Consider the following 27,328-nt stretch of genomic DNA (forward strand, 5'->3'; position numbering starts at 1 on the left):
CCCATCCTCCCTGCCTTCCTCTTGCCCATCCTCCCTGCCTTCCTCTTGCCCATCCTCCCTGCCTTCCTCTTGCCCATCCTCCCTGCCTTCCTCTTGCCCATCCTCCCTGCCTTCCTCTTGCCCATCCTCCCTGCCAGGTTTGTTGGGTCATTGTGCTCAGCTATGAACTGACTATGGAGATGACTGGGGGACCCAAGCAGCCTGGTGGTAACCATCAGTACTAATGGGTTCTAGCTAGTTTCAACTGAACCGAAGTGACGCCTCAATTAACGAGTTTAATCCGTTCCGGCACCGAGCTCGTCATGTAGAAAACTCGTCTTGTGAAACAACAATAAAACTGTCGTTGGAGGTGTCCGAGAACCAGCGGAAACACTCGTTAATCGTGGGAAAGCTCATCAGTTGAGACATTTTTTCTGCGAGAGGCTTGCTCGTTACTCGAAATGAGTACTAGCGGCTCCAGTTACGAGCGAGGTTCCACTGTATTTGGATTTAATCATTTGCCGAGTTGTTTGGCTGTTTCACTGTCTCATTTTCTATGAACCTTGCAGTTGTCTATAAAACTTTGCTGTCTCTCTGAACACTTAACCCGGTGAGGGACAGTAAAAGGTTCCTGCTCCTTGCATCTCTGAGGGAAGGGCCAGGTTATAACTCTGGCTCCCAGTAGGCCAAACAGGATTCCTGCAACTGATGTGATCAAGCAGTGGGGAACCATCTCAGCGAGATAGCTTCTAGAAGCCAGCAAGGGGCTCTAGAAACTGTCCTCCAAAATTAAAAAAAAAACTGTCAGTTCCCGATCATCAGGCCCAGTAGAAAGGAATACATGTAAATCTCATGCACTGCCCAGAAGCAACGTGACTCAAGAGTAATCAGCTCATAGAATAGAGGCTGATGGCAGGCCCAGCAGAGGTTACAGGTGTTGGATAGGCTAGGGAACAGACTGGGTGTGACCCCAGCTAACCTGGGCTGCCATTGGGTGGCAGTCAGCTGTATTATTGTTAGGGAATTTGACCTCAGAAGTGATTGTGCCTTGCATATCTAGGGGGTGCCTACTTTCTTTAATAGCAATCTCTATATTTTACTGTGCCTATGCCTTCTGGTAAGCTTTCCCATTTTCATAATTTATATCTAATAGCAAGGGGGGCTTCTTGCCTCATAAAGTGTGCAAGATTCTGGTAGGTGAAGGGATGGATCTCACAAGCCTGGTGGATTAAGCTAAGGCTTGGTAGTATTTGAGCTAAGTTTGGGGAGCTACTGAGGTGGTCCCCTTTCAGAAAGAATACAAATTTCATTAAATTATTTTGTTATCTTACCTTTGCAGAATGTGCAGCTATGAATGACTTGCCATTACAGATCATATTTTTATTCAAACCTGACTCCTTCCCACTAACCTGAGGGAATGGTGGTCAGGTGTGACGGTGTGGGGAGCTGGTCAATTATTTTTTCTTGTTCCTCCAGCACATCCTCACATGCTTCTTCATTAAGCGTTTGCAGTGCCCCGAAGATCAGTTGCTCCTCCATCGTCACCTGTTATGGCAGCATAAACCATGAGTGCTGTGTTACATACCATTTAATAATGGAAGTGATAAAACAAATTATTGGTTGTTAGGAATTAATCATCTATATAAACCAAAAATAAATTAGTAAGATATATAAAATAAAAATAAATTCTAGAAATAAATGAATGATACATAAATAAAATAATACTTATTACTTCACCTGTATATTTTGATATTTATTCTGTCAACTTACAAAATCTGACATTCTGAGGAATGGTAAAACTTGTTGCATTTAATAATAATAATAATAATAATAATAATAATAATAATAATAATAATAATAATTTATTTATAAGATATAGAGTGGATGAGATTACAGAGGTTACTTAGCAGGAACGATATTTGTATATTTTATTAAGCCATTATTTATGCACATCATATGAAATACTTTATCAGTATGTGCATTAATCGTTAACCATTTCAATTACTGTTTATTTTAATAAGCCTGTTTGTATTTCATGACATACACTGAGCATGAAATGCTTCAATGTTTGGCTATATCATACAGCACTGTAAATGTGAAACCAAAACCACTTCGTAGTGCAGGAAAATTTTTACAAAAAGTGAGAGAATAACTTTTCTCTGCATACAGATGTATTCAAGCATGGGTGTTCTTCAGGCTTGGGGCTTCTCGTGGTTTTTTGATGTTGGCTTCACACTTCCTATTAGATATCCTTCAGTAGTGTATTTATTAAGCAGTAGTGACCATTTGTCTTGTTTTACCGAGGGGTGACTAATTTTCTTCAGCGGTCACTTGGCTTGTTGGGTCAATGTTTCCTGGTGGGTTTTCCCCCATTTTGTGATTGATCTCTGATTTCCTGCTCCCTCTCATAATGAAGAGTGAGAGGGAGCATAACTTTTTTGGTCATGGCTCCCAGTACGCCACGAATGAATTCAAGACACCTCATGTGTTGAGATAATACTTGAGAGAACTGATGCTTAGTTTATGGAGCTACTGGGGGCACACAGAAAAGGGTGTTCCATTACAGTCAATGTTTCATTTTTATGCATTAAGTGTGGTGCCTTTTATAAATACTACTTTATCATGTATCATAACTTACTAATACACTTCAGTAATCCTTTGTAATCCCTTGTGTTACTGTATTGGTGTCAGAAAGTTACCCACCTTGTGTCCAATGTCTCCCATCCAATAATGAATCTTTAGACAGTTAACCCAAGACCACTTCAGATTATCTACCTCTGAGGTTTATAAATACGCAGCTTTCAAAGTCAAATGCAAAGCATCCAAAATGTTCAGAAATTCATTTTTGAGAGGTCAAACAGTGGCTCCCTATAGATAGCCACAATGAGAGCTCAACATCTATAAGTCACAATAACGTGGCTGAAGTATGTTGACCAGACCACACACTAGAAATTGAAGGGACGACGACGTTTCGGTCCGTCCTGGACCATTCTCAAGTCGATTGTCTGACAATCGACTTGAGAATGGTCCAGGACGGACCGAAACGTCGTCGTCCCTTCAATTTCTAGTGTGTGGTCTGGTCAACATCTATAAGTCACATCAGTCCTTGTGAGTCCTTAAAAGCATAATGGGTACGAGAGAGCAAAACCTGAACCCCATCCTCAAAAAAGTGCAGGGAGCAAGGGGGCCTGACAGCTGAGTGGACAGAGCTTCGGATTCATAGTCCTGAGGTTCCGGGTTCGATCCCCAGTGGAGAAGGAAACAAATGGGCAGAGTTTCTTTCACCCAGATGCCCCAGTTCACCTAGAAGTAAATAGGTACCTGGGAGTTATTCATCTGCTATGGGCTGCTTCCTCAGGGTGTGTAACAAAAAGGAGGCCTAGTCGAGGACGGGCCGCGGGGACACTAAGCCCCAAAATCATCTCAAGATAACCTCAAGAAGATAGCAGAAGATTCATGATCACCCTCACCAAAGAATCAAACGATTCACCTCATAATTATTTAAAGAAGGTGCCACACCGGGAAAAAACAATACAGTAAACAATTCGGCAAACAATCTACCCAATAGATAGGTCATACGAACCCAAGTAGTAACTGACCACCACCAGGTGGCAGCACTACAGGAGCTGCCAGCTCCCCATGTCAACATTCCCCAGGTCAACTGATGAATTGTCACACTAGAAAACTAGTCTGACCACTCCACTAGTCTTTCCCTCCAAGCTCTAGTAAGCACTGCTCTTGCTTGGAGTTGCTACTTGCCCATTTGAGAGATGTCTACTGGCTTTGTAACATGCCAGTGGTCATTTATATTGTGTCTTCTATGCCGCCTGTTGGGTGAGTAATACCTTCTTCCCTGAGGCCTGTGATGTCTGCATTTGCTGGGTCTCTATTTTAACTGATCCTCTGTCTATTGCTTTTCTTTATTTTATTTTTGTAGTGACAAGGCCTAACAGGTACCAGCCAACTTCAGGTTTATTTTTCCTGTATTTGTTGTTCGTTACTTGGGGTTTGGATGGTTCCCCTGTATTATGCCCCTTTTGATGTTTAGGAATTTAGAGTTGGAGCAGCGGGTGAATTCCACCCAGTTTACATGTGCCCCTCTTCCGTCTCCTGGTCCTTTTGGAGTGGCTTGCTGGAGGTCCTGTGCCCCCTCCTCTTGCTCCAGGAAGTCTGAGAGTTTTGGAGTCTGGGGATGGGTTTAGCTGTGAGTGTAGCTTGGCATTCTGCAGGAATTGCCCCTTCCACTTTGGAAGTTGTTACTTCCTGCTGGGAATCCTGAACTTACTATTTCTCAGGGGGAATGTATTTGATTCAGATCCTTTTGTTTATGGAGATGCTTTCCTGTCTGTTCAGCAACCAGGTGCAGGACACTACTCTGCCCCCAGGGTTCATTTGGGGCTTCTGGGGCTGGGGAAAAGTCTGAGAAGGGTCTCTAGATCCTGGACTCTGGTTCTTCTGTTTATTTTTCACTATGGACAGGAGATCTTCCCAATCCTTCATCGATATTTGAGTTTGATTCCTCAGATACTTCTCCCCAGATGCATTCTTCCTTGTCTTGTTAAGAGTCCTCGGATGCATATTGTTTCATGAGGTTCCATCACCCTGCCTTCTGCCATTTTTGACTCATTCAGATCTTCTTTGGTCCCTCTTGAGAGATCAGGACCTTCACTTCCTTGATGGATGCAGTCTCCTTAAAGTGTGAGTAGGCTTTAGACTTTTGGTTGTGATTTTGCAGTCCTCCATTAATCCTGACTTGTAGACAACCCATTAATTTCCTTGAGGGCATGGTCTGGCTTTTGCTTACCTGAACACACTGAATTGAACCCCAACTTTCAGGTTTCCTTGGGTAGTGCCTCATTTGCACCATTGGAGGCTTGCCTGTTTGCTCTGGTCCTGCCCTGCAATGTGGGCATGTGGTAGCTCTATGTGCAGTTGCTTTTGTTTTCTGGAGCCCCAGCAGTAGAGATTCACAGGTCCCATGTTCACTTCACTCTCATTTTCCCCTTTTGAGCTACTGTTGAGCTGTTCTTTGCTCAGCTCCATGGCAGCCTGGATATTTTCACTTCAGTGCTGGGTGTTGTGGCCATGTTGCCAGAAGTGTTGTCTTTAGAGGCTGCATGAAAGTTGCTTGCTTTTCCCTTTGGAAGTCAGTTGTTGATTTCTTTATAACTTGGCGAGCATTCTGGTATGTGGTGCTTCTCCCATGCTTTAAATTTGGGTTGGTCCCTTTTCCTTCTGTCTGCCTCTCAGTTTTTCATCCTTTCTTTTTCCTGAGGTGGCTGTCTCTTCTGTTCCTTTAGCACGATCACTTTTGCTCAGATCCACCCAGTGTTGCAGGTAGTTTTCCTGGATGGTTTTACAAGACCTCTGAGACATGTTTTGGCACTTCATGTTCCATTCAAGGTTCAGGGACTGTTTAGAGTCAGTGAGGTGCTGGGTTTCCTGCTTTTGTGTTCTCTCTTCAGCTTGTGTCTCATCCCTCAGATTTTTCCCAGATTATTATGGTTGGTTTTTACCCAGCTGCACTTTTTGGATGTTCATATTTTGGCCTTCCTTGATGAATGGCTGGTTTGGGATTACAGCCAATCCAAGTCTGCAAGCCAGAGATTTGGACCTTTTTTGGCTCACTGGTTTCAGGTTTCTGGTGTTCTGGAGTAAGTTCCAGTTGGCTCTATAACAGGTTTGGATGTGGCTGGGTCTAATTTGGGATTCTCAGTCGACTTCCATTTCATAGCTATCAGTGGCTCTGCTCTACTTGCTGGAGCGTCTCCATCTGGTGTTGGAGATGCCCTGGATTTCTTAGCAACTAGTCAAGTGGTTGTGTAGAAACCTGTCTTTTGCCCATGTGGTGTTTTTTCCAAGGGCAAGGTTTGATTCCAAGTGTTGTTCTGGTTCCTTTAGTACCATCTTTTTGCCACTTACAGGTTTGATGGATGAATGTTCAGTTGGTTCTTCGCCGGCTTTTAGTTTGCCAGTTTACTCTTCAGGCTTTTTAGGATTCAGTCCCATGGTGCCTTTCTCCTCTGTCACTCGATATCTATTCAGATACCTTGGCCCTGGGTTGGGACTTCGTGGCTGGTAGTTGCCAGGCTTCTCATGGTTGTTGGACAGGTTCCCTCCTTCTAGTGCATGGTATAGTTCACAAGTTTGCAACAGTGGGGTAGGCTCACCAGCTGCTTTATTTATCTCTGGGCTCTGTTCTCTGTCTCCATTCTACTGTCTCCCAGATGGTTCATTGTCTGAAGTGCAGGACTAGGGAGCTGGACTCTGAGAGTACTAGTTTGTCTTTTGGATTCTCGAGGTTTGGTTCTTCATATGGCTCAGGTGGTAGATGTATTCAAAGTCTCCATGGATGGTCTCTCATCTTAGTCCCATTTCTGCGGAGTGGACTGTCACTAATGTGCCCTTCCAATGGCTTTGCTATATGTTTTGAGTCTCCAAGGTGGACTTTTTTGCATCAACATGGAGCCAACAGCTTCTGTTCTATGTGACTCCATTTCCCCACTATGAGTCACATGCAGTGATTTGGCTTTAAGTTGTGGGGATTCCTTTCTCTCTCTCTCCCCTCTGGTTCAGTTATTGCTCTGGGTGTTGTTCAAACTGGTGACTTATGCTGGTAGGGTGATCTTTAAGGCTCTTTGGTGGCATGCTTAGCATTGGTTTCTGGCTCTTCGGGCTTGGTGTCTGAACATGGGTGTCTGAATGTGGTGTCTGAACCTGGGCACCTTTCCACTGTTATGCCTTCTTCAGTGAGTCAGTCCGGAGATCTCTGGTTGCAGGGTTGGGAAGCTTTGTGGTCTCTTCTGGAAGAGTACATTTCTTCTTTTATAAATAAATAAATAAATAAATAAACGTTTATTCAGGTAAAAGTACATATATGCAAGATGAGTTACAGAGTGTTGGGTTTCTAGATAGAGCTGGTACATACTATACCTAAAGTCACCTATACGCACAGTGTTTTGGACAAGATGTGGGAAAAACAAGTGCCTGGTGGCCAGTCTTTTGTCTGCAACCTTTTACTTTTCTGGCTAAAATTAAGATGGATGGCTTCTGGTAAAGTTTTTTTTGTTATTGCTTCTTAGTTTGTTTAGCCAGGGGTGCATTATTTATTACATCTGTCAGTTGCTACCTGTAGACGATCTGGGCTACCTCAAGGAAGGTGTTGTGACCTGGTTTCCTTTGTCTCATTTGATGGCCTGTCTGTCTCAGGTCGTCTACAATGTCTTACATTCTAGCAAGCATGCAGTCTACCCTTGTTCATGATGTTTGAAAGTTTGTTCCTTTGACCTCTGACTTCTCTATTATGTCTTGAGTTGAAATCTGGGCTCATAGGTTATGGGGGTCTAACAAGGCCCTGCCAGCTTATTTGATTAGTGTTCCTTACCCTCTTTGAATTTGTTTGTCTGGTAGGGTTCTCATCCTGGTCTTCTTCAAGAATTTGATCTTTGCTCTCCTCCTTAGGCTAGTCCCATTTTTCTTTTATCTGTGGTTAGTTACTTATGTTAAAGGAAACCATTGTTTGACCTCCTCCAGAAAAACAGCATTTAATGTAATGAAATGCCTCTTTCTGGAGGGGGAAGCCCTCAGTGGCTTCCTGAAGCCTTCCCTCCAGGTGCATCAATTGTCTTTTTTTTTTCTTTTTTTTTGGGGGGGGAGGGGGTGGAGGGGGGGGGAGGGGGTGGAGGGGGGGGGGGAGGGGGGATTTGGAACTAAGGGTTGTTGACAAGAAAAGCCAGAAGCTCCAGTAGTGTTGCACCATATGATACACTACTTTAGAACTGTTTCAAGTCCATGGACAGTAAACTATGAAAGAAATTGTTCACAATCTGTGTGAGACCAAAGATGGAATATACAGCAGTTGTGTGGTGTCTGTATCTCAAGAACCACATCAGCACAACAGTCTCCGTGGTGTAGTGGTAAGACACTCGCCTGGCGTTCCGCGAGCGCTATGTCATGGGTTCGTATCCTGGCCGGGGAGGATTTACTGGGGGTCAATTCCTTAACTGTGGCCTCTGTTTAACTCAACAGTAAAATGTGTACTTGGATGAAAAAAACGATTCTTCGCGGCAGGGGATCGTATTCCAGGGACCTGCCCGAAACGCTACGCGTACTAGTGGCTGTACAAGAATGTAACAACTCTTGTATATATCTCAAAAAAAAAAAAAAAAAAAAAAAAAAAAAGTATTTTGGAATAGCTGCAAAGACATGCAACTAAATGGTTCCTAGAACTGAAAAACAAGAGCTACGAGGAGAGGTTAGACACATTAAATATGCCAAATCTAGATGATAAAAAAAAGTGGTGGTGATCACTACATACAAAATAGTAACAGGAATCGACAAAACTGATAAAAGAATTCTCGAAACCTTGAAATTTCAAGAACAATTGGTCATAGATTTAAGCTAACTAAACAAAACTGTTGAAAAAATACTGTATTAAAAAATTCACTTTTGCAAACAAAGTGGTAGATGGTTGGATCAAGCTAAGTGAGAAGGTCATGGAGGTCAAAACCGTCACCAGTTTTAAAGCGTTAGATGACAAAGAGTGCTGGAAAGACAGGACACCATGAGCATAGCTCTCATCCTGTAATTACACTTAGGTAATTACATTTTCCTTTAGATGTACACTTAGATAATTACATCACCCACTTGCCTACCCACACTTCCCTCTCCCCCATCTGTTCACACACATCCACCTACCACCTAGCCTACTTAACGCTGTTTGTACTGTGAGATGGTCAGGACTTTGCATTTTAAGAGCACAGTATATCATATAGTTTATTATATTGCTAGATATGCCTGACATTGGGGACTAGGATACCTCCCTCAATTTACTTCAAGTATTAATTTTAATTAATTAATTAATTAAAATTTAGTATTAAGTTTTAGTCTTAAGTGTTTTTTCTGCCTGAAACGCTTTGCGTAATAGTGGCTTTAGGCATTGTATGTACTAGCTCTATCTATAAATCCATCAACTTTTGTATTTCACCTTGTATGTATGTACTGTACTTTACCTGAATAAATATTTGTATTTGTATTTGTACAATGGAAACATACTGAAGTTTGGTTTTATTTTCTCAAGTAATAAAGAGGTACAATAAATAGTATCAAGTAAATTACAGTAGTTCATTGTTGTAGAGCACCTACTGTATCTGAAAGTTTAATGATGTTGAGCTCCTGTTGAGCTCTTCACACACCATCTTGTTATTATGTGTATCTGTTCTCCCCTTTTCTCAGTTTCATCACCTGCTCCTTCACTGCTGTTTTCTTCCTGATGTGGCTGTGGACCAGTTTTGGTTGGGTCTTGGCTCTACTTTCTATGTCATTATCATACTATGTTGAGTCTTGGCTTTACTTTCTATGTCATTATCATACTATGTCTTTATTATACTTTCTCCCTGCTTCTCTCCTCCCACTGAGGTACTCATTCCTGGCACTCTGGTATCTTCCTCTGCTCTCTGGTGGTCTCTTATTTCTGCAGTTTCTCCATATTCTTGTACTCAATTGCTTTGCTTCCTAACATGCCTCATTGAACCATGGATTCTTTTGTTGATTTTTATTTTTTTCTCCTTTTGTGCCAGGGTAAACTTGTTTCCTGCTTCCTGGCACTTCTCGGTGATGTAGCATATCATACATTGTACAGTCCTTTTCTCTAAGCTCTATTTCCCATGGTATTCCCATTAGGAATCTCCTCATTTCATCATAGATTCCTCTTCAGTAAGCCAGCCCTTCCCTTTCTGGTCTCCTCCATGGATAGGTTACAGTATTTCTATTTCCACCAAATACTCAAATGTCAGTAGGGAAGTCAAATTAGGAAACCCCCATGGGAATGAGTGATTACCACAGTAGTTACTAATCACTATTACTGTATTACTGTATAAGACAATTACTGTAGTCACTCATACTCATAAGGCTTCCAATTTGACTTTCCTTATATCTGACTAATTCAGGGTGAGTATCAGGTTGAGTCTAGCTGGTTCATCATTGCCTCTCATTCTTGTGGGTCCCTCGACATGTTGTTTCAGAAAGTTTCATGTTGCCACATCCAATAGTTTAGCTCTCTATGTATCTGTTCCTCCATGTGATTTTCTGTTCTCCCTGTCTATCTTTCCTAGTTGAAGTCTGCCAATGATTAAAAGTCTGGATAAATTCCAGACTTTAAAGTTCAACAAATGAAAAAATAAATTCCTCCAGGCAGCCAAAGTTGCACTCTCTACTACATTAATGGTTGCCATGTTGTTTCTATCATACTCCTGGTTGGGTCTTCTGTCATTTAATGTTAGGTTATAAATTACTACCATATTATCTTAGGGTCTCCCCCATTGTCATAGTTCCTGTAATGTTGTCTCTGAATCCTTCACAGCCTGGAATATCCCTTTCTTCTAAACTCCAGTACTGTATTTCTTTATCAACATGACTTATCCTTTTCCTCTCACTCCCCTTTCTTTCCTTACTATATTTTGAAGAAATGCTGCATTTGTTATGATGCTCAAAAATTTCATTTATGTGAGACCTATTACATCTGGCTTGACATTTTGTGACCTTTTCTCCAATTCACTTGCTTTATTTGTAATTCCATTGATATTTGAGTACATTACCTTGAAGCTCCCTTTCCGGGAGGGAGCCAGTCGGCCGAGCAAACAGCACACTGGACTTGTGATCCTGTGGTCCCGGGTTCGATCCCGGACGCCGGCGAGAAACAATGGGCAGAGTTTCTTTCACCCTATGCCCCTGTTACCTAGCAGTAAAATAGGTACCTGGGTGTTAGTCAGCTGTCACGGGCTGCTTCCTGGGGGTGGAGGCCTGGTCGAGGACTGGGCCGCGGGGACACTAAAGCCCCGAAATCATCTCAAGATAACCTCAAGAAGAGATCCCATGTCCATTATCTCACACTCTCTTCACTGGTGTAGTAGGTGGCTATTTGGGTTGGTTTGCTGTTCTGTGGGGTAGTTAACAGGGATGGACGGAGATGGGGTGGAGGATGAGGCACTTAGGTCTTGCCTAGGATTGCTTGAGGCAGGAGGGAACCAAAGGAATTGGGAAGGCAAGGGGTGCTTGGGATGAAGAAGGGGGGGAGGTTAGGAGGATGTGGGTGACAGGCATTGTATGTGGGGGCAGGATTGACTTGGGCTTCGGGTGGGGAGGTGAAACTCCCCACCCTATAGGGTAGGGGAGTTCCTATAGGGTAGTAGGTGAGGGTGTTGCATCACTCTCTGGGGTTTCAAAATTGCTGGTTATAGGTTCCCACTTCCCTCCTGCACTGTTGGGTTGGAGAATGTGGTTCTCTGGTTCCCTTCCCTCATCCTGTGCCTCTTTCTTGCATCTGCTGCCTGAATTCTCTGATCCTTGGTCATGGTTCATCCACATTTACGAAACTTTTTTAATACAAAACTCCACATTTGTATTCTATTACATGTAATGGAATACAAAAGGAAATCTTTTTTGTATTCCATTATACAGTATATTGCTGTTTGATTATCTTTGCTAGAATTTCCTTGTTTGAGGTCTCATTTGTTAATACTATCTTTATCAAGTGATTTCATCTTTGTTGTGGTTCTGGTGTGGTAGTTGTGGCTCTGATAATTACCCAAGTTTAAATCTAAAGGAAAGTGTCATTACCAATGTGTAGTTATAGGATGAGAGTTATGCTCATGATGTCCTGTCTTCTCAGTATGCTCTGTCATATAACACTTTGAAACTACTGATAGTTTTGGCATCCACCACCTTACTTAACATGCCCCAACCCTCTACCACTCTGTTTGCAAAAGTGAATTTTCTTATATTTCTTTGCCAGCTTTGTTTAGTTAGCTTAAATCAATGCCCTCTTGTTCTTGCAGTTCCAAGTCTCAGGAATTCTTCCCTATCAATTTTGTCGATTCCTGTTGTTATTTTGTATGAAGTGATCATTTTGCCTCTTTTTCTTCAATCTTCTAGCTTTTACATATTTAATGCCTCTAACCTCTCCTCATAGCACTTGTCTTTCAGTTCCAGGAACCATTTAGTTGCATGTTTTTGTAACTTTTCAGTTTGTTGATGTGTTTCTTAAGAATCTAAATCTAAAGATTTTGATTTAAAATATGAACCAAACAACCACTGCATATTCCAGCTTTGGTAGCACAAAGATCGTGAACAATTTCTTTAGTATTTCACCATCCATGTACAGTATTTAAAAGCAATTCTGAAATTGGAAAGCATAGCACAGGTTCCTCCCACAATGTTCTGTATGTGGTCCTCAGGTGACAGTTTTTTAAAACCACTCCTAGATCTCTTTCTTTATCAGAATTCTTTAAAGCTTTTTCACATAATATGTAGGTTGTGTGGGTTCTATTTTCTTCTATTCCCCATTCCAAAACATTCAATTATTCACAGTAAACTGACTCCATGTACCTGAAGTCAGACGTTTCCTGTGATCTTGTGATCCTGTGGTCCTGGGATCGAACCCAGGACCACAGGATCACAAGTCCCGCGTGCTGTCCGCTCAGCCAACCGGGGTATGAGAGTGAGTGAACTGAATGGGTTAAGTGTTTGTAGTGCGTACCTATCAGGGAATACAGGGAAGTGGGGTCTAATTATTTATACCCTACTTATTAGCCTAGTTGTATCTGGTGGATTTTGTTTGAACTTTCCTGATGTTCAAATTCCATATAGTATTTGACTTTGAAGTTGTGGATGGAGGTTGCTTCCATGACTTCTTTCAGTGCATTCTACTTGTTGACCACTTGAATAGGGTACGAGTATTTCTTTAACGTTCTTCCAATCTTCCATTTCCTGCTGTCAGGTATGTACTTTTATAAAAAAAAAAAATTATCCTATTTTTTCCACTTTATATAATAAAGGCTATCCTAATTAATCTTGCTTATTTCCCCCACAGTATCTTGCATCTGATGATCATGTCCCCACTGTTCCTTCTCTAATCAAGTGATATAAGACTGGATTCCATTAATTTGTCCATGTAGCTTAGTCCTCTTAATTCAGACACTAGTTTTGTTACACATAACTATAATGTTTCAAGTCTAATTCTGTCCTTCACAAGATGTGGATTTCATGCCACTGAGCTTGTATTGAAAGTGTTCTTATTTAAGTAGAGTTAATTACTCTAAACATTAATTTAGAGTAATTACCCAATCACTCCTAATGTTTGCCAGCTTCCCATATACCTGGAGAGGGCTTCGGAAGTTCTTCTACTCCCCGAGCCCGACCTGAGGCACTGTTATCTTTTTATATGTTCCTCTGCTGTTAGTGTTGAGAATTATATTCACTTCCAAATCATCCTCTCTATCTGATTCCTGTAGTTGCCTTTTGTTAAACAGTGTAGCTTCTACAATTAACTAATAATTATTAATTGTTCAGGTCTCCTATCTTCCTTTTCACTTTTTCATTTCCTAAAACTTGCTGATACTGAACCCTTCCTAAAAGCAGTTTGTCTACTAACTTCTGGAGTTTGCCAACTACATACATGGAGTCCAGTAGTGAAGTAGTCTGTCATTATCTCACAGCCAAGAGTCCCAGTTTTGATTCCTGTGGTAGGATAGAGACGATTGGACATGCTTCCTTTTACCTTGTGCTTCTGTTCACCTAGCAGTAATAAGTATCCAGCAATAAGTCAATTTTTGCAAGCTGCATCCTGGAGAAGGATGCTGCTCATATCATATGCTGCTCAGTTAGGGGACCCCAATCATAAGTATAGATTTCGAGTCCCTGATAATGGGAAACTAAATTATTATGAGCCAAACTTGCAGTAGCTGTCAGTTGGATGGAACATCTGCCATAACAATTGGGGAGCCGGTCGGCTGAGCGGACAGCACACTGGACTTGTGATCCTGTGGTCCCGGGTACGGTCCCGGGCGCCGGCAAGAAACAATGGGCAGAGTTTCTTTCACCCTATGCCCCTGTTACCTAGCAGTAAAATAGGTACCTGGGTGTTAGTCAGCTGTCACGGGCTGCTTCCTGGGGGTGGAGGCCTGCTCAAGGACCGGGCCGCGGGGACACTAAAGCCCCGAAATCATCTCAAAATAACCTCAAGATATAACATGCTGCCATTTAGTTACCCAGTGGGAACATGATACTATAATATAGCAGTTATGATTATTAGTATTAATATGTTATCCCTTTGGTAATACATGATTCTCCTGGTATGTTTTTAAGCCTAATTATTGTTTTGCTGAGATGAACCTTATTAAAGGGGAAAAATTAATATCACAATTTTATTAGTGTAATTCATTAACATTCTCGTACAGGCATAAGACAAGGAACATCGAATGCTTTGCAATGCTCACAGATAATTTATAATTTAAGCTATAAACACAATCAATTAAGTTTTATCAATTTGATGTTGGCTTAAAACACACTTGGCAAATTCTCCAATATTTTAAGACTTTGAGATCTTGCCCGATTGCTTTGTATAATACTGGCTTCATTAGTATGTGTAACTCCTGTACCTACAACTGTACATCACTCTTATGTTCTTTGTATACACATTCTTTTGAATAAAATTTATTATATTATTATTATTATAGATGTACCTGAACACTTAGTAACACAAATTACTTTCAAGTACAGTAGTGTACAAGTAATTAAATAACTTTCAAGTAATTCATGACATATAATAATGTCATGAAAAACAATTATTCACACTTATTATTTAGTATCCTTTATTGGCATTAGTTCTTAAAGAAACTATTTTATCTGTTATTCTGGGCCCCATACACAGTACTAATCTATGTAAGTGCAGCAATTAGAACTAACGACTTTTATTTAATTATAACCAAGAAGTTTAATATTTATTTTATTTTGGACAGATCAAAATCAAAGAGGCTTTTGATTTCTAATTAAAACAAATTAGCTTCATGTACCTGAGCAACACATGAGAAAACTGCATCCAGTTCTTTGGACAAATAATGATACATAAAGAAATAAATCTACTTTATAATGAAGTTGATTAGAGCCTTTTCTCCCAAGCACTCTACATTTCCAGTATGAGCAGCATCAAGTACTACTACTAGTTCACTAAATCCTTTCCCCTTCCCTTCTCTTTCAGGAGGAAGTACTCCTCTAACTACAGTACAAGTACTGCATGGTATGTACTAGCTCTATCTATAAATCCAACAATATGTTTGTACTTTTACCTGAATAAACATTTGATTTGATCTTGGCCATGCTTTCTTAGACCACGTGTTTCATTTGGAATTTTTTGAAAGCCTTACAAGAGTTGGATATGTTTCCCCTCACAGCTGTGGGTAATATCCACTCATTACGTTGGAATGAACCAATAAGTTGGAGAGGATCATTGGATTTCTTTATCTGACAACTTGTTGGTTTTATTTTATAGTTGAAAAAGGCTTGAACATGATTTACTGTGTTAATTAGGAGGAAGGCAAATAGAACCAGCAGTAAGGGCTACTGAACACTGTCTTGAGCAGCTGTCAACAAAGTCCTTTTGTAAAGTACCTCTACAGTAGCTCCATTTTCAACTGGTATATAACTGTCTCAAGACACCACCCCTATTTCACTGTTAACATGTTTTGTAACCTAGACATCAGCTTCCTTTGCTAGTTATTATTTTAAGCAGATGTGCAGTGATACAAGTCACTGACGTGTCTTCCCAATTACAGTGTATCCTCCGAGATACAGGACCACAATTCTATTTGCCACCTGGTGAATTTAATCAACAAGATGTATCATATCACTTGACTGACTTTATAAAGCAATGATGATGATTATCATCAGTCAAAATTGATGTTTTCTGTTAAATCATCATCTGCCAGTTTTACTCCTGACATTTTGAGTTCTTGTGTCAATTTTTGTAAGCCATGCACAGTAATTGTATTTGGCTAGTCATTGACAAGTTTTATTTTCTTGGCTTTGTTACCCATAATTATGTCTGACTCATCATTAACATCATAGATTTTAACTTCTTCCTGTGAACTCAAACTCCTTATACTATTCTTATTTAAACAGAACTCTAGCACTGTACCTCTTCTGGTCATCCCACATGAACTGTGGCAGGGAGTAAGGCTGAAGAAAAGTGATGAAAAGTTGATACGCTGCTCATCGTGTCCAAACTTGGGACCATTCAAGGCATGTTTGTATAAAAAGCTATTTTACTCTCGGTGGTGTATGATCTCTGACTTAACTGTGTTGGTGACAATTAATAATTGAGTATTAATAGAAGCTTTCATCATCAGTGCAATTATCAATGTTTCTCAATAAACTTTTGGGTGTTTGTTGTGTGTGTGTGTGTGTGTGTGTGTGTGTGGCATTTTAGAGATTTGGGCAAGAACTGGATATATGCCCCCATTATGTTACACATGCTGCAGAGCTGCCATGCTATTCAACAGTCAACAGTATTATACTTTCACACATTTTAAGCAGCATTTGAGGCTTTTAGTCCGAGCTACACAGGTGTTATAGCCTAGATATCTCAAACACCAACACATGTTACGTGAACCACACCAGAACACACATTCATTTACAAGAAATATAAGAAAATTCCCTTTCACAAATTCACCACCACCTCACTGAACTTGTTCCAACCATCTACCTCTCTGTTTGCAAAAGTAAACTAACTCATTTTTTGCTTTGGGGGGGGGGGGGAGGTTTTGTTTACATAGGTTAAATTTATGACCTTTTGTTCTTGAATTCCTGAAACCTGTAACTCTTTCTTTTTCAATTTTGTCGAGTCCTATCACTGTTTTGTACAAAGTGTTCATATGACCCATTTTTCTTCTATCTTCTAGCTTTACCATGTTTAACACCTATATATTCCTCATAGCTCTTGCCTTTAAGTTCCAGAAGCTATTTTGTTGCATGTCTTTGCATCTTTTCCAGTTTGTTGATGCGACTGTTCCAGGTATGAATGTAATCAAGTGTGGGCAAGTTTTCCCTTAGTTTTAACTTTAGGCAAAAGATAACTCCTCAAAATGTAAGTGCCTGGATAACAGACTCCAGAAGCCTCTGTCAAAGAGCATAAAGTATGAATTTACAGTCCCCGTGGTGAAGTAGCGAGACACTCGCCTGGCATTTCGCGAATGATTTGTCCTGGGTTCGTATCCTGGCCGGGGAGCATTGACTGGGTGTCAATCCTTAACTGTAGCCTCTGTTTACCCAACAGTAAAATGGGTACCTGGTTAAACGTTTAGCGGGTCATATTCCAGGGAACATAGGATTAATGAGTTGACCAGACCACACACTAGAAGGTGAAGGGACGACGATGTTTCTTTAGCCACGTTATTGTGACTCATCGCCTGCATAGGATTAATGAGATTTGCCTCTTACACTTCATAAACACACAGTTAAGATATGTATTCCGAAGCTGTTTATACTTTAATACATAATAATTATATTTAATTCACTTGCACTGAACAGTAGTTTTATACCAAGTTGCTAACTGGTCAACTGCATATAAGTGGATCAACAATTATTCTGTGGGTTTAATGAGAATTATTAATATTTAGCCAACAATTATTTATGATTGACTATATTAGGTGACTGACTTATCATAAACTCATTTATTCGTGTCACGTTACTTTCAATTGTGTTGATAATAGACAAAATGTTGAATTAAACTTAAATCATTGAATAGCCAGAAGTTAATTATTAACATTCTATATAGCAACTAATTCAACTTTTATATTATGGTAGATTAATGTAAGCTACAGCTTATTTACAATTGAAGGACTGATTCTTTTTCCAGAATTCTCAGTATGAATGACCATAATGTGGTGGATATGTTTTTAAATTAATGTACATAGATCAGGGTTCTATGTAACAGATCAAGGTTCTTAGATCTGCCTTCTGTGATCGGTTCACTTAGAGTATTTTCCAAAGGTCATAAAGCATTGGTAAACTAAAGCTTTGGTCTTTGGTAAACTCACATTCCACATAAAATGCATTCCAAACAAATTACAGTAGTATACTATTTTAGTAACCTACATATTTAACCATTTATCATTATACCAATATATTATAATTAATGTTCTTGAGTAACAACCAGTGGGGATGGGGGTTCCAGGATTAGATTCCCTCAGCAACACGGAGACGTTTGGGCATGTATTCTTTCACCTGATGCTTCTGGCCACCTAGCAATAAATGGACAATGGTTGCGGGCTGCATCCTGGAAAAAGTCAGTAGTTGGCCTAGGAAAATTCCACTAGCCTAAATACAATGCAGGCTTTCTGTTTGGGAAAGTAAATGCACTGAATGGATGTAAATTATGAGACGGTATAATATTTATTCACCAATTTCTCTCCATGGTGTGTTTATACCCCATAACCCAGGGTTATAAATAGTATACTAAATATAATCTGATGTTGGTCAATTCTACTGAACATTATCAAACTTGAACCTATGGGTATCTTTTAGAGACTCTGGGGACATCCAGTTGCATTGTCAGCGATGACTGGCTGGTGGCGGATATGTGATCACTACAGGCATCACAAAATTTTAAGCATATACTGCATTTAATTCAAGGGTTCTGATACAGTTCTTAGATTATTCATAAATCCACTTAGTAGTTCATAGGATTCCAATTTGATGTATAACAATTCCTTGGTGTTTACATAGACAACAAGCTGAATATCCATTGCCATATGCAAAATGTAAACATAAAAGTTTCTAAAACAGTAGGCATTCTCTCCAAAATCACATACTATATACCTATGTATATAGTATGTATCTCACCTATGTATCCAGGGGATGCCTGGGGATCTGGAACCATAAATTTCTTTTGACTCCCTAATTACTCAACATATATGAGCAATTAGAACAATAACAAACTCCAGTCTCAGATAGCACTTGGCTCCCTTACTGAAATCTCTGAATATGTTAAATATCAAGTCACTGCACATCTACTCAAGTGTACAGTATATCTATGAAACTCTCCACTGCAATGCTCATCGTGACCTTGCGTGGGCACCACATGAGAGACGAATATATTTTTGATGTTCCTTTTTTTTTTTGATATATATACAAGAGTTGTTACATACTTGTACAGCCACTAGTACGCGTAGCGTTTTGGGCAAGTCCCTTGAATACAATCCCAGCCACGAAGAATCATTTTTACAACCAAGTACCCATTTTACTGTTGAGTTAAACAGAGGCTACAGTTAAGGATTTGCGCCCCGTAAATCCTCTCTGGCCAGGATACGAACCCATGACTAAGCGCTCGTAGAACGCCAGGTGAGTGTCTTACCACTACACCACGGAGACTGGTTCCTAGAGTGAGACTCAACAAAAGCAAAAATGCCATGCAAATCAATGGTCCCAAATTATGGAATGATCTCCCAAATGTGATTAAAAAACTGTTTTTCTAACCATGTAAAAAGAGAAACTAAGAAATATCTACTTAACATTATGAAACATGTTTCACTCACGTTTACATTATTTTTAATTTCATACACTAGAAATGTAGTCCCATGTCTTTCGTCATTGTCACCCACTTATTGCATATTTGCTAAATTGCTTACTTAAGACATATTTATGATGGCTTAATTACTTCATGTTTATTATTCAGTGTTTACCTCATTAAACTTTTCAGTTTTATTGATATATATTTTATGTTATGCCTGAAACACTTAGCGGTGTTACTGATATAACAATGCATTACCATAAATGCACCTCCTTTGGATGTTTTTGCCATTATTACTAATGTTTTTATTTAAATACTACATCTGTACTGTTGCTAAAACTACAGATTCTTAAATGTAGTAGTTCATGCCCATCATTAAATATCTTCTTCATATTGTTTATGATTACAGTACAGTACTAAATTTCTTGAACATCTCACATATGTTAGTTTACTTCCCATTTAGTATTAAGTTTACCCCATTATACCTATACAAACATTGAACTGAAATATTCTAAGTTTTACCCAAAATGCTCTGCATATTAAATAAAGCCACTTCAATAGTGGCAACACAATGTTCCCCCTACCCTTGTTATTGGGCAGCAAAAACAATAGGGTGGGCCACTAATAGATTTGTATAACATACATTATGCTTTTCAAATTACTATAACAATAGCTCATTGAGGTTACATTGACCCATATAAATAAGAAGCTAAGTTTTATAATCATCCATAAATGAAGCAAGTTTCAAGTCAATAACACAAAGCTTTTATATAATCTATAATCACCAGTTTCTAGTGTTGGTTTGAGCATTATATATGGTGTATACATTGCTACATTACAAATCATGCTTCTATAGCTGTCAGCTGGAAGGAACTTTTGCCGTGACATGGTTTTATTACTGGAGTTGTGATATGCGGTTTTATTTTTAAGTCCCTACGCAGGTATTCACCTAGTTGTACTCACCTAGTTGTGCTTGCGGAAGTTGAGCTTTGGCTCTTTGGTCCCACCTCTCAACCGTCAATCAACTGGTGTACAGATTCTTGAGCCTACTGGGCTCTATCAAATCTACATTTGAAACTGTGTATGGAGTCAGCCTCCACCACATCACTGCCTAATGCATTCCATTTGTTAACTACTCTGACACTGAAAAAATTCTTTCTAATGTGTCTGTGGCTCCTTTGGTACTTAGGTTCCACCTGTGTCCCCTTGTCCATGTTCCACCCCATGTAAAGAGTGTCTTTGTCCACCCTGTCAATTCCCCTGAGAATTTTGTAGGTGGTTATCATGTCTCCCCTTACTCTTCTCTTCTCTTCTCTTACTAAGGGACATGAGGTTCAGCTCCCTTAGCCTTTCCTCATAGCTCATACCTCTCAGTTCTGGGACTAGTCTGGTGACATACCTCTGAATCTTTAACTTTGTCATGTGTTTAACTAGGTATGAATGTTGCATATTCCAGGATTGGTCTGGCATAAGTGGTATACAAGGTCCTGAATGATTCCTAAATAAAATCTAAAAATGAAGTTCTAAATGTTGGCCAATCTAGCATATGCCACTGATGATATCCTTTTGATGTGGGCCTCTGGGGGATAAGTTCAGTGTGATATCGAATCTGTGAAGGACAGTGTGAAGGACAGTTGTTGGGTTGGTGGGTCTGGGTGGAATAGATGTGGCTGCAAGTGGTAGGTATGTAGGTACGAGTTTGGGTGAGGGTGTAACTAGAGTGGGCAAATGAAGAGTGAGGGTGGGTCTGGGTAGAACTGTGGGGTGCAAGGAGGTAGGTTGGGTGTAGGTGTGGATGGGTAGGTGAAGAGTGGGTAGCAAATATTGTAAAACATTACAAAAATCCTGCCTGGTTCTAATGCAATAAATAAGAACTGATAAACAGACTGGGTGATAAACTCCTGAAGAACCCCATGCCAAGTTTTACATCACATATGCTATTGCTGTATTTTGGGATATTATGCATTTCAAATTACTGTAACAATAGCTCACCGAGGTTACATTGACTCGTATAAATTTAAAGCTTAGTTTTATAATCATACTTAAATGAAACAAGTTTCAAGTCAACACGATGAAGCTTTCTCTGAATACTTCCTGTACTCGTCGAGGCGACTCAAGAGATAGTGGCCCTAAGGTAAAAATTCAGGTAAAGATAAACTTGAATATAAAAATTAAACACGATAAGAAAATAAGGTATCACTACCTGCTTGATACAAGCAGGTATCAAGCAGGTAAGCAGGTACTGTGGATAACTAATAAGAGAGCAATACTGTACTGGAATACACCAACTGGCAGTTGAAACTTGGAGGCAACCTAATTAATCTGCATCAACCAAACTAAATAATCTACAGCAATCAGCCTAATTAGTCTGTATCAACCAAACCATTCCTTGCATAACTAATTATTAGCAGAGATTTGTGTGTGGTTATGTGTAATAAAGATTTAGTTTGTATAAGCATACTCAAAATATCTATACAGTGCCTACTTATGGCCTCATAAAAAAATAAATAACAGCAGATAAATAACCTGACCCAGAGATATGAAGTGAAAGGAATGTGGCAACATTTTGGCCCATCCTGAATAGGATGGCCTTATCCAGTAGTAACTAAGAAATACAGTGAATGAATCCACTGTAAGGCCAGAGAGTACACGAGAGGGTAAGAGGAGAGGAGAGGCATAAATGGAATTGCTTACAATGGTTACAATGTCAATTTCATCACTGGATGTCCATTTTATGCAATTCATAAAAAAAAACAAATTGCAGCTATTGCATGGTTCCATGGTAATATTTAAAAAATGTGTACACTATTCTACAATATCCAAACCCACAAAGAATATATGAAGTCTTGTTTTGAAGTCCTCATGCCAAGATTAAGGAGTAACATGACTGCAGTATGTAAGTGGATGAAATGGCAGAACAAAGGGAGGATATCACTAAGGTTTTAAACATGTCGTCACAAAACAGGAAATAGATATAGAACTGGCCGACCTCTCACAGTGTTCAAGAGAGATCGTGACAAAACACCTTCAAAGGATACCTGATCAATCAGGCTGTGAGCAGCTGTACTGAACAGTCTGTTGATCAGATCACTAAGCAGAGATGTTGATCATCGGAATCACTGACAGGAAAACAACAGATTCAGGAAAATTCTGGGTAAATACTGGTTTCAAAACAATTTCCATGATTTATGGAACAAATTACTGGGTTACATAGTAGACATGGGATTCCTGGATTGTTTCAAGCATAAGTTTGATATTCATATGAATGAGTTTGGGTGTATATAAAAAGAAGCTGCCTTATATGGACCAATAAGCCTTCTTCAGTTCCTTTATTCTCACATTCTTATTTTGCATTAAAAATTCATTGTAGCTTCTTCCCTGGTACTTTCATAGTGGTAGTTGTGGTGGTAACATTATAATAATGATTTCCTTTTGTAGCTAGCAGATGTGTAATTTTTTGCACTCTGTGCATTCTTCGGCATTATGACCAAAATCATCTTTCAACTAAAATAATTTGACCTTCATATAAATACAAAGGTGAATAACAAATTGTATTAAACAAATAAAAAAAATCCTTAACTAAGAAAATGAAAAGCGGATTGCTAACGGATTGAGCAAGGCACTCAAAAGTATCTTTTTTACCTGCTCAATAACTATTTTTGGAATAATAATTTTAGTGATGATATCCTTGTTCTCCTGCACCATGTGTGTGTGGGCTTCCTCAGCTTCCTCAGTTGCGTCACCATCTCTGCATCTGACTGATGATTGGGAAGTTTTTCTGAGGGAGCCCTGGTGAAGGAGTCAACACAATATGGGAATCTAAAGGGATAAATTACCGGGAAAATGTATACGTATAGGAACCAAAGGAAGTCAAATCCAAAAACTAAAATTAAAATAAGGTATAATAATATAATAAGGAATGAGAGAAAATGTCAAGGAGAGCGAGAATACTGTACACAAGACTCCCGACATGCAATGCAATCCAATAGTTCGTGGATCCTGGCGAGTTGCATTTTGTTAAAAGAAATTTAACTTGTTACATTCCATGTTAGTATCTACTGTAATATTAGTGCAAAACTACATTCAAGATGACAGGATCAGATTCAATAATTTGTACACCTGATTTTTAATGAACAAATTTCTAAGTGCATTATATACAGCAGCCTACTTATGGGTATCTAGGAAGTGATTTTCTGTTGTTGCATGTGTGCTGCATCCTGCCAACCATAATGAATTCTTATTTCAGTTCTTTATTGTTAGTTGAGGCAATAATGCTACCGAGGAAAGGATATACAGTACAAGTGCAGATATCCACTGCTGACGAGATAAATTTAAATGTTTGCTACTACAGTATTTGGATATTAAAATGTCTTGACTGATGGTGTCCGACTGAAGTTGAACCAAATATACGCACCAATTGAGAGAACATTTACAAGTATCACCAAGGCACACTTACAGAATTTTATTAAATTAGATCAATTGCATTTGCAAAAGTTTTTCACAGAGTTCAAAATGCATTTCATAAAATGTTTGACATTAAAATTAGAGGAAGCCACATTTATTCCTAAATTCTAACCCTGTATATATTTATATACAGAATCACTTGTTACATTTCCCCAGGGTACTGTACTTGCTCCAATGCTTATTCTAATTTTCTTATCAGGCATAGACAAGGACAAACTATAGTGCTGCATCATCCTTTGCAGATAACACTAGGAATTTTATGAAAGTAGACAATATAGAGCAACCCCCCAAACTGATGTAAACCAAGTCAAGGGAGCCGATCGGCCGAGCGGACAGCACGCTGGACTTGTGATCTTGTGGTCCTGGGTTCGATCCCAGGCGCCGGCGAGAAACAATGGGCAGAGTTTCTTTCACCCCTATGCCCCTGTTTCCTAGCAGTAAAATAGGTACCTGGGTGTTAGTCAGCTGTCACGGGCTGCTTCCTGGGGGTGGAGGCCTGGTCGAGGACTGGGCCGCGGGGATACTAAAGCCCCGAAATCATCTCAAGATAACCTCAAGATAGTTAATTAGCATACAGGAAGCCTGAAATCCAAATAAAAAGCCACTAACTCTTGTGGTTTGGTTGTAGTGGCCTGGAGAAGTTGCATTTTGACTATAGAAAAAATGGGGTCTCGTAGCCTGGTGGATAGAGCGCAGGACTCGTAATTCTGTGGCGCGGGTTCGATTCCCGCACGAGGCAGAAACAAATGGTCAAAGTTTCTTTCACCCTGAATGCCCCTGTTACCTAGCAGTAAATAGGTACCTGGGAGTTAGTCAGCTGTCACGGGCTGCTTCCTGGGGGTGGAGGCCTGGTCGAGGACCGGGCCGCGGGGACACTAAAAAGCCCCGAAATCATCTCAAGATAACCTCAAGATAACCTCAAGATAGAAATGAGATGAGGTGCCACACAGAATAACTTTGCCAATTTATTTTCACTGTTTCCCCACTTTATTCATTTAGTTTTTTGTGTTAAGTGGTTGTATTGATGTGTCAAAGGTGGTGTTCAACATGAATAACTTTGAAAATATAAGTATGTACAGATATATAAGTATAAATATTGCTCATTATGGATACAGAATGTTTAAATATTTAGGTCTTGTTGCAAGTACAGACATATAATATAACCCTACATCCTGGTGTTGGACTAAATATTAAATATTTAAGACATATTAATTAAAACATTATGAAACAATGTTTAGAGTGGAGCACAGAAGAGGAAGAGAGCTGCAGAGGAGAAAATAGGAAAGCTTCCAAAATTAACAGCGTGACTCAACACAGGTGCAACGACAGCCACTCATACCATTCTTTCAGATATAGCATCCATATCATCATCCACTCCTGCAGTGTCAGTCACGAGTACTGTTTCTTCATTGCATTGCTTTGCATTGCACTACAACAAGTCACTTGAACTCCAAACTTTTCTAGATATTCTAAAAAAAGTGAGAGTAACCTCAGTCCATAAATGTGGCGATCTCACTGATGTCAACAACTTCAGACCTATATCAATTCTGCCAAACTTGTCAAAAATATTTGAAAAACTTATCTACAAGCAGCTTTACTCTTATCTAGCCAAACACAATATACTAAGATCTTGTCAATATGGCTTCAGACCCAAAAAAAGCACTAACGATGCACTTATTAGTATGATTAACTTGATACATGCAGCTCTTGATAAAAATGAGTTCCCTGTTGGGTTATTTGTGGACCTACGTAAGGCTTTTGACACTGTCAACCGCCTAAACCTTCTTACATTACATCATTATGGAGTCAGAGGTCACTCCCTGCAATACCTTCAGTCCTACCTTACTGACAGGCTCCAGTATGTTTCTGTGAATAATTCCATTTCTCCGACACTACCTATAAACATTGGTGTTTCACAGGGCAGCATACTTGGCCCTCTCTTCTTTCTCATCTACATTAATGACCTTCCAAATGCCTTTCAACAACTCAAACCAATCTTATTTGCTGATAACACAACTTTCATTTTCTCCAGTCCTGACCCGCTTGCTTTAAATGTCACTGTGAATACTGAACTAAATAAAGTCCATCTTTGGCTAACTGCTAACAAACTCACCCTTAACATTGACAAAACTTTCTATATTTTGTTTAGTAATAAATCCTCAAATGAAATTAATCTAAGAATAAACAATATACAAATCAGTAATAAAGTTGATGGTAAATTCCTTGGTGTCCTTATCGAAAACAAGCTGAATTTCCAGGGACACATTCTAATATAGGAAAAAAAGTTTCTAAAGCTGTTGGCATTCTTTCTAAGATCAGATATTATGTTCCTCGCCCTGCCCTGGTGACGCTCTATTACTCTCTCATCTATCCTTATCTCAACTATGGTATTTGTGCTTGGGGTTCTACTATCCAAAATCATTTACGTCCTCTAATTACCTAACACAAAGCTGCTATTAGAACAATATCTAACTCTGGCCCCAGACAGCACTCGGTACCCTTTCTCAAATCTCTGAATATGTTAGATATAAAGTCACTGCACATCCTCTCTTGTGTACTCTATATATTTAAAACTCTGAATTGTAATGTCAATCCTGACCTTCAATGCTTCCTAGTAGGTTGTAACAGAACTCATGTGCACCACACCAGAAACAAATACCTATTTGATATTCCAAGAGTACGACTTAATCAAACTAGGAATGCTCTACAAACCAAGGGACCCAGAATGTGGAATGACCTTCCCAATCATGTCAATGATTGTACCTCTCTCAACCGGTTTAAGATGAAAACTAAGTACTACCTAATTAATGCCATGTAACCTACCTTACTTCTAAATGTCAACCCATGTCTTACTATTTAAAAAAAAAAATGCTGTTTGTTGACCAACTTGTATATTGGCTATTTTCTACCATGTTCCCCCTTATTTTATCTTTTATTATTTTTTTTCTTTCAATGCAATTTATACTTTAAGTTCAATTACTATTAAGTTTTAGTCCCCACCTCACCTTGCCCGAAACGCTATGCGTACTAGTGGCTTTAGGTATTGTATGTATTACCTCTATCTTTAAATCAAACAGAATGTTTGTGCTGTAATTCTGCAACTATGTATGTACTTTTCCAAAATAAATTATTATTATTACAGTGGTACCTCGGCTTACGAGTGCCCCTGGTTACGAGTTTTTCGGGTTACGAGCAGGATTTGCTCGGAAAATTTGTATCGGGATACAAGGGTTGCCTGAGGATACGAGTTTATTGATACGCGTACGGGCCGACCTAGCGCGTGGTGGCACGGCGATTGCCACTCAGTTTGCCATTGCCTCACGCCCAATGACTATCCCGCCTGAATTCTTCACAAGGATTTACCGTTTATTTTTGGAGTTTTTGCTATTTGAGCATAAAATTTGTTATAATATACATCGCAATGGGTCCCAAGAAAGCCAGTGGTAAGGTTCAAGGCAAGAAATCGCATGTGAGGATGACAATAGAGGAAAAGCAAGAGATCATTCGGAAGCATGAAAATGGTGCACATGTTGTTGAACTTTG

At 39.6% G+C, this 27,328-nt stretch overlaps 1 protein-coding gene across 8 annotated transcripts in view; it reads right to left on the reverse strand.

Annotated features, from left to right (window-relative positions):
* The window catches only part of LOC123768916 (Ankyrin repeat-rich membrane spanning), an 866,672-nt gene that overhangs the window by 36,608 nt on the left and 802,736 nt on the right, over window positions 1–27,328 (reverse strand). For 7 of the 8 annotated variants that reach the window (XM_069309136.1, XM_069309137.1, XM_069309135.1 and 4 more), the window contains 2 exons: window positions 22,964–23,110; window positions 1,389–1,524 (listed from right to left, as the gene is read on the reverse strand). In XM_069309136.1, the coding sequence (XP_069165237.1) occupies window positions 1,389–1,524; window positions 22,964–23,110 (283 nt within the window). The remainder of the gene's footprint in view (window positions 1–1,388; window positions 1,525–22,963; window positions 23,111–27,328) is intronic. The other variant, XM_069309138.1, reaches the window with a different exon arrangement.

Source organism: Procambarus clarkii, chromosome 64 (assembly GCF_040958095.1).
Source record: "Procambarus clarkii isolate CNS0578487 chromosome 64, FALCON_Pclarkii_2.0, whole genome shotgun sequence".
Lineage (NCBI taxonomy): Eukaryota > Metazoa > Arthropoda > Malacostraca > Decapoda > Cambaridae > Procambarus > Procambarus clarkii.